The sequence below is a fragment of the Macrosteles quadrilineatus genome, unplaced genomic scaffold (genome assembly GCF_028750875.1).
Source record: "Macrosteles quadrilineatus isolate MER2022 unplaced genomic scaffold, UCM_ALF_1.0 Scaffold_562__1_contigs__length_48758, whole genome shotgun sequence".
NCBI lineage: Eukaryota > Metazoa > Arthropoda > Insecta > Hemiptera > Cicadellidae > Macrosteles > Macrosteles quadrilineatus.
Window position 1 is genome coordinate 22,452 of NW_026543155.1, and position 9,305 is coordinate 31,756.

At 39.1% G+C, this 9,305-nt stretch overlaps 1 protein-coding gene across 1 annotated transcript; it reads right to left on the minus strand.

Moving 5' to 3' along the window:
* Positions 1-3,327: 3,327 nt before the first annotated feature.
* Positions 3,328-8,425, minus strand: LOC128982563 (uncharacterized; the record flags this gene model as incomplete). Its single annotated transcript, XM_054401518.1, has 2 exons — positions 3,328-7,241; positions 8,235-8,425. Coding segments are annotated over 2 exons (4,105 nt in total), but the record flags the coding sequence as incomplete, so codon positions are not given.
* Positions 8,426-9,305: the final 880 nt, after the last annotated feature.

Here is a 9,305-nt window from a genome sequence, read left to right on the forward strand (position 1 = left end):
TTGTACAACCTTGTACAAACTTGTACATCCTTGTACACGATTTTACACCCTTGTACACACTTGTACAACCTTGTAAAAACTTGTACAACCTTGTACACACTTGTACACCCTTGTACACACTTGTACAAGCTTGTACACACTTGTACAACCTTGTACACACTTGTACACCCTTGTACACACATGTACAACCTTGTACACAACTTGTACAACCTTGTACACACTTGTACAACCTTGTAAAACTTGTACACCCTTGTACAAACTTGTACACCCCTGTACACACTTGTACACATTTGTACACACTTGTACACCCTTGTACACACTTGTACAACCTTGTACAAACTTATACAATCTTGTACACACTTGTACAACCCAGTACACAACTTGTACAACCTTGTACACACTTGTACAACCTTGTAAAACTTGTACACCCTTGTACAAACTTGTACACCCCTGTACACACTTGTACACATTTGTACACACTTGTACACCCTTGTACACACTTGTACAACCTTGTACAAACTTATACAATCTTGTACACACTTGTACAACCCAGTACACACTTGTACAATCTTGTACAAACTTGTACATCCTTGTACACGATTGTACACCCTTGTACACACTTGTACAACCTTGTACACACTTGTACAACCTTGTACACAATTGTACAACCTTGTACACACTTGTACAACCTTGTACACACTTGTACAACCTGATACACAATTGTACAACCTTGTACACACTTGTACAACCTTGTACACACTTGTACAACCTTGTACACACTTGTACAACCTTGTACACACTTGTACAACCTTGTACACACTTGTACAACCTTGTACACACTTGTACAACCTTGTACACACTTGTACAGCCTTGTACACAATTGTACAACCTTGTACACACTTGTACAACCTTGTACACACTTGTACAACCTTGTACACAATTGTACAGCCTTGTACACGCTTGTACAACCTTGTACACACTTGTACAGCCTTGTACAAAATTGTACAACCTTGTACACACTTGTACAGCCTTGTACACAATTGTACAACCTTGTACACACTTGTACAACCTTGTACACCCTTGTACAAACTTTTAAACATCGTACACACTTGTACACCCTTGTACAAACTTTTACATCCTTGTACACACTTGTACAACCTTGTACACACTTGTACAATCTTGTACACACTTGTACAGCCTTGTACACAATTGTACAACCTTGTACACACTTGTACAGCCTTGTACACAATTGTACAACCTTGTACACACTTGTACAACCTTGTACACCCTTGTACACACTTTTACTTATCGTACACACTTGTACACCCTTGTACAAACTTGTACATCCTTGTACACACTTGTACAACCTTGTACAAACTTGTACATCCTTGTACACGATTTTACACCCTTGTACACACTTGTACAACCTTGTAAAAACTTGTACAACCTTGTACACACTTGTACACCCTTGTACACACTTGTACAAGCTTGTACACACTTGTACAACCTTGTACACACTTGTACACCCTTGTACACACATGTACAACCTTGTACACAACTTGTACAACCTTGTACACACTTGTACAACCTTGTAAAACTTGTACACCCTTGTACAAACTTGTACACCCCTGTACACACTTGTACACATTTGTACACACTTGTACACCCTTGTACACACTTGTACAACCTTGTACAAACTTATACAATCTTGTACACACTTGTACAACCCAGTACACAACTTGTACAACCTTGTACACACTTGTACAACCTTGTAAAACTTGTACACCCTTGTACAAACTTGTACACCCCTGTACACACTTGTACACATTTGTACACACTTGTACACCCTTGTACACACTTGTACAACCTTGTACAAACTTATACAATCTTGTACACACTTGTACAACCCAGTACACACTTGTACAATCTTGTACAAACTTGTACATCCTTGTACACGATTGTACACCCTTGTACACACTTGTACAACCTTGTACACACTTGTACAACCTTGTACACAATTGTACAACCTTGTACACACTTGTACAACCTTGTACACACTTGCACAACTTTGTACACACTTGTACAGTCTTGTACACAATTGTACAACCTTGTACACACTTGTACAACCTTGTACACACTTGTACAACCTTGTACACAATTGTACAGCCTTGTACACACTTGTACAACCTTGTACACACTTGTACAGCCTTGTACACAATTGTACAACCTTGTACACACTTGTACAACCTTGTACACACTTGTACAACCTTGTACACAATTGTACAGCCTTGTACACACTTGTACACACTTGTACAACCTTGTAAAAACTTGTACGCCCTTGTACACACTTGTACAACCTTGTACAACCTTGTACACACTTGTACAGCCTTGTACACAATTGTACATACTTGTACACACTCGTACAACCTTGTACACAATTGTACAACCTCGTACACACTTATACAACCTTGTACACACTTGTACAACCTTGTACACACTTGTACAACCTTGTACACACTTGTACAACCTTGTACACACTTGTACAACCTTTTACACACTTGTACAGCCTTGTACACAATTGTACAGCCTTGTACACAATTGTACAACTGGGGGGTAAACTTCGATATGGTGGACTGTATAAAAAATGAGGGATGTGAGATATATTATGTTAAGATCAGCTTTAGAGACACACTGTGAGCACAAAATAATAAACTTTTAAATAGGAAGAAATGTGATTTGGTACCTTCCTTTTTACTGAAGTGATGTCTAGTAGACCGTTGACGCACTTGATGTTTGCTGGCCAGCTTTCGCGTACGCGACCGGTAGTTGCACCAAGAACAGTTTGAATACAGTTTTTAACTATTCAGTTCACTTTTTTGTTAGGTGTGTCACAAATAAATACATAAGATAAACATACGATAATATAAGTTCAATTTATATGCCACAAATAGAGTAGGGGAATATTATAATACAAAACTAGGGAAAATGGCGAGAACATGATGCCGGGTTGAAGAGTACATGAGGAATGGGGGGAATTGCCAGACATCACGTGACAGGGCAAGGGTCAGAACAAAATATGAATGAAGTCTGGATTCACCTAGGTTGCGTAGATGCTTGAATACGGAACATGCCGCCCGCCTTGAACCATACATGGTTCAACAGATTCATAAATTGATTCATTGACTCATAAATGGGCACAAGTAATACAATGTAGATATATATACACAATAGATAATGATGACACACCTAATTATAAGATATGATATATATGACAATTATAAATATAAATAAACATGAAATAGGACATTAAATAGAAATATTTTGTGATTAGGGGAGCGGGTACACCTTGGTAGCAGGGCGACAGAAGATTCCTCTCGAAGTCTTGATGGAGACAACTCGAACGATGCCATCTGCTCCAGGTGATGTCTTCACAATGCGACCAAGAGGCCAGAGAAGTGGTGGTGTTTTTGGGTCATGGATAATGACTAAATCGCCTACTTCAAGATTCTTGTTTGGCTTTATCCACTTTTTCCTTTGTTGAAGCTGGTGCAAATACTCTTGGTGCCACCTTCTCCAGAAGCGTTGATGTAGAGCCTGAACTGTTTGCCAATGCTTTAGTCGATTGTCAGGAATATCGGATACATTTACTTCAGGTACTGCAACAAGAGATGTCCCGATGAGAAAATGACCTGGGGTGAGTGCTGTGATGTCAGATGGATCTGCTGATAGAGCTGTTAGTGGACGAGAGTTCAATACTGCTTCCACCTGCGTGACAAGAGTTATCAGCTCCATTAGTGTTAGAATTTGATCTCCAATTACTCTCTTGAGATGGTACTTTGAGCTCTTTATGGCACTCTCCCAAAGGCCTCCTTGGTGAGGCGCGGCTGGTGGTTGGAAATGAAAATTAATTGAATGATCGAGGGCGAAGTTAGTGAGAGCATCTTGAGTATTCCTTTCATCAATGAAATTCTGGAAGGTCTTATTCAGTTGCTTGGAGGCACCGACATAGTTCGTTCCACAATCAGAGTATAGGTGAGCACAAAGTCCACGACGAGAAACAAATCTTTTAAGAGCAGCAATGAATGAGTCCACTGAGAGATCAGTTACAACTTCCAAGTGCACCGCTTTTGTGGTAAAGCAAACAAATAGGCAGAGGTATGACTTAAGCTTTTGAGAATTCCTAGTGGTGTGTACTTTCACTTCAAAGTGACCGCTATAATCCATGCCAGTATGATAGAATGGTCTTACAGGCCGTAGTCGAGTTTCGGGTAAGTCTCCCATAAGTGGAGGTTGATTTGTAGGTTTCAACTTAAAACATCTTTGACATTTAAAGATTACAGATCTGATTACACTACGAGCAGATAATATCCATACTTCTTGAGTGAGGATCGATTGCAGCAACTGAGGGCCTGCGTGTAAATATTTGAGATGATAGTGCATGACCAACAGTTTTACAACATTATGAGATTTAGGTAACAGGATTGGGTATTTGGCATCTTGAGTAAGGTTTGAATGTTTCAACCTACCGCCTACTCTTACCAAACCGTTATCGTCAATGTAAGGTGATAACCGAGCCAGTCTTAAGCTGCACTGAGTGCCCTTTTTCAGAGCTGTGATGTCATCCTTGAAAGATGAAATTTGAATGAGTTTGAAGAGATTCATTTTAGCAGAAGAGATCTCTTTATAACTAAGTTGTCCAGCTAGTCGGGCGTTCCCACGAAGATAATGGATGAATCGTAGAACATAAGCAGTGACATTTACAAGTTTTCTAAAGCATGAGAATTTTTCAAGTAAATCAAATCTGTCATTTTCTAACTTTTCAACGTTAACTAGGACATTCAAGGGATTTGGTTTGACTTCAAGAGTGTCTTGATCAGTGATTAAACTGAATTCGGGCTTTGGCCAAAGATCTGATGACAAGTATAACCATTCAGGTCCCTTCCACCACAATTGGTGGCTTAAGAGTTGAGATGGGGAGAGTCCTCGGGTTGCACAATCTGCTGGGTTGTCTAGGGACTTGACGTAATGCCATGATTCAGGAGAAATTAATTCTTGTAGTTCTGAGACACGGTTGGCCACATAAACTTTTAAGCGATAGGGGTGAGTGCGTATCCATGTAAGAACAATGGTAGAGTCACACCATGCATACATCGAGTCAATCTTAATGTGGGACGAAAGAAGATTTGAACAGTATTGCAGGAGCTTTCCAAGTAGGTGAGCACCGCACAGTTCGAGACGAGGCAGAGATACTCTTTTTAGTGGGGCGACTTTAGACTTGGCCATTATCAGATTAATTTTAACATCATTCGATAAGTTGATCACACGGAGGTAGACTACTGCAGCATATCCTTTCTCCGAAGCATCGCTGAAACCATGAAGTTCTGCAAGCTTATGAGTTGAGGTAAAGATGTACCGTGGGATCCTTAGGTTTTGGATCACGGGTAGTTCTTCTAAAAAGGAAATCCATTTTGTTCTTATCTCATCTTGAATTGGATCATCCCATTTTAGACCTGTGGTCCAAAGATATTGAATGAGTGTTTTAGCCCAAAATATTATAGGTGTGAGAAATCCTGGGAGATCATAGAGTTTAGCGATTGTTGAGAGAATCATTCTCTTGGTTAGCAAGTGGCCTACTTCAACATTCTTTACTTTGTATGAGAGCATGTCTGTCTCTGGGGTCCATCTTAAACCCAATACACTGTAGAAGGCCTCACTACCATCAGTCAACTCCACTGGTGATTCTTTGTGTTCGACTGGAATCTGATCCAAGAGTTGGGGTGCATTACTGATCCACTTACGGAGTTCAAAACCGCCTTTAGACAGCAATGTTTTCAGTTCATTTTGAGCTGACATAGCTTTATCGAGATCTTCAGCTCCAGCTATAATATCATCATAGAAGATAGACTTGGTCAAGATATCAGAAGCTTGTGGGTATGGTTGACCTTCGTCCAAAACTAGCTGGTGCAAGGTTTTGATTGCAATAAAAGGGGAACAATTAAGCCCATATGTAACTGTATTGAGTTTGTACGTTTGGAGTGGATCATCTGGACTAGCGCGCCAGTATATCATTTGATAACTTTTGTCCTTATCAGAAACCAAGATCTGACGATACATTTGACGTATGTCACAGGTGAATACAATTTTATGACATCTAAAATACAATAAAACATCACTGATATCATTTTGAAGTTTGGGACCAGGCATGAGAATGTCGTTCAATGATATGCCATTAGTAGTTTTAGCGCTGCCGTCAAAAACAACACGTATTTTTGAATTCGGGGGATTCTCCTTGAAGACACCGTGGTGAGGCAAATAATAGTATTCAGAGGTGGGAGGTTCTTTACAAATAGTCATATGACCTGATTCAATGTAGTCATCCATAAATTCAGAATAGAGCCTTTGTAACTCGGGTTGATTAGAGAATTTCCTTTCCATCGAGCTAAGTCTCAATTGTGCTTTGGTACAAGATTCACCAAGAGGGGAATGATTTGGTTTCTTGGGCAGCTCGATTATGTAACGACCTGAGTCATCACGTCTATGGGTGTTTTCAAAATGTTGTAAACAGAGGGTATCTTCCTCAGTCTGAGCCTTGATCCGTATTGGGGGTTCTTCTAGCGTCCAGAATTTTTGAAGTGAATTATGAAGGTCCAAATCATGAGTTGTCAAGAGTGAGATGGGAAATGTGTTTGATGAGTTTCCTGCTACAGAGGCTACAGGAGCGAGGCCCATCACAACAAAACCAAAAATGGTTCCAAGAGCTTGAGGTAAATTTTGTCCTAATCTATGCTGTTCGCCTGTGAGGGTTAGGGCAAATAAGTCTGCACCGATAAGTAAATCTATCTCTCCAGGCTGATCGAAACAGGGATCGGCTAGGATAAAATGTTTCAAAGATTCCTTAACCTGGTGTGAAACTGGTATCTGAGGCAGGGGTGATGTGATACTACTCAAAACCATACAAGGATGGTTTTTAGCCAAAGGATTTCCATTGATCGCAGACATGTTGACATGTACGATACCTCTAGAATTAATAACTGCACCAGAGATTCCTTTTATTTCATCATGGAGTCGAGTACGTGGGGCGTTGATGAGTTGAATAGCTTTCTCTGATATAAGGGTAAGTTGGGCAGCGGAGTCGAGCACAGCACGGAGTACAGTATGTTGACCATGTTGTGAAAAGACATGAACTAAACATGTACCAAGAAGGATTGTGGTTTTAGTTGGATTGAGTTGACTAGACAATCCTACAAAAGCGTTAACGTTTGTAGAAGCAGTAGGATTAATAGTTGTTGTATTCTTTGAAGATGAATTAGGTGTGTAGGTCTTATTTTGAGGAGACAGCTTAGTTTGATAGCTTGACTGTGACTGAAGTGAACTACGTGTGGGCTCATGCAATAGAGTATGGTGATGTTTGGAGCAAATCTGACACACTTTACTTGAGGGGCAGTTGATTGTGTTATGAAGATAACCGAGGCAGTTTGTACAAATCCTATTCTTGCGAATAAACTCAGATCTTTCACTCACACTTCTAGCTAGGAAATTTTGACACTTGTATATGTTGTGATCTGCAGCTTGACAAAATCTACAAGAGTTGGTTGTGGCGACAAGAGCAGTTTTTGTATGGTTGGTGAAATGTGGCTTACTTTCACGCGTAAACTTATTAGGCCTAGTTATGTTTGTAGGACACTTTAGGCCAGTGGAATACTTTGAGGTAGATGGTGAACTGAGACAAATACTAGCACCTTCTAAACGTTTGAATTCCATTTCAAGAAAGGTCATTAAATCATTAACAAGAGGGATCTCGTTGTTTAAGGCGCGAGAGTCTTCAAAAGATTTTCTAATATCAGCTGGGATCTTCTTTAAAAGTGTTAAGACTAACAGGGTGTTTTCAGTTGTAATGTCATGATTTAAGTTTTTCAAGGCTTGAGTATTTTCCTTATATACAGTGAGAAATGATTGTAAGCTCTTAAGCGAACCACTAGTAATGGGCGACAAATCCAGAATTTTTGTAACAAGCTGAGTGACAATACGTCTCTTGTTTTCATAGCGATCCTTGAGAAGTCGAAGGGCTACCACATAGTTTTCAGGAGTAATATTAAGACTCTTAACCAAGTCTAAGGGCTCACCACTCAGGGCACTAAGCAAATACTGAAACTTATTCACTGGGGAGACAGAATTATTCGCATTGACAGAGGCTTCAAAAATATTATAGAAACTAACCCACTCTTCATAGTTACCACTAAATTTAGGCAACTCAAATTTAGGCAGGCGCAGAGAAGCTGGAGGTGGAGTAGGTGTTACAACAGGTTCAACTGGCAAAAGAACTTTAATGTCACTTATAAGGGCTACATACAAGTCAGAAAGTTCATCATGCATTGAAAATGATTCCTCCTCATCACAATCAGAAGCAGGGTCATCAGTCACAACTCTATTAAATAAAGTTTTAAAGTCAGTAAATAGATCTCTGACCTCCTCATTATAATTGTGTAAACGCTGTATATTAGCAGGAGTCAATTCTTGACCTTCAGTTCGAGGAAGTTGGTTTGACAAATATTTATTTATTTTCTGAAACCTGTTTTTAACAAGTTTTGCTTTTCTTTGTAGGGTAGTGAATCTCATCATGAACAAACAAATTAAATAACACACAACAAGAATAGATGAGTTTTCATAAAATAGCCCAATATCTTAAATTAATAATGATCTCATAAATCTAGGCCTACTGAAGTGCATAAATCAATTTGCAATTCAACTTCAATAGTAAAGTGAAGTCAATTATCAATTTGTTATTATCACCAATAATCTCTGTTGACAATAATATTTACAATAATGAATAAAGAGAGTATAGCAATAACAATAATTACCAGTTTTCTCCAGTTCAGGACCCTTATCAATTAGTATTTGATTAAATAAATAATGTCTTCATTTTTCAACAACATAAACAAACTTGCAGGTTATGTTGATATGTTTCAATTCAATATCGGGTTATATTTAAACAAACAGCTGATGTAGATGAACAGAGTTTTGATGAGTTGAGTTTTCAGTTTAATAGCAGACAGGTGATTGGTTCGTCCTCAGTTCCACCGTTTCACTAATCTTGTAGGTTATTGGTTGCCATGTAGCGCAGAGCGATCTGTTGGCGAAGTTGAGAACTACCAACTACCAAGGTGTATCGCAAAGGACAGAACGTTGTTACAAAATGGCGGACAATGGGATAGAATATTTCAGGGAAATAACTACTAACTAACTTTGCAGTTTTATTTATAAACCCAAATAATAAGACTGAATTGATTGTGAGACCTTATTATTTA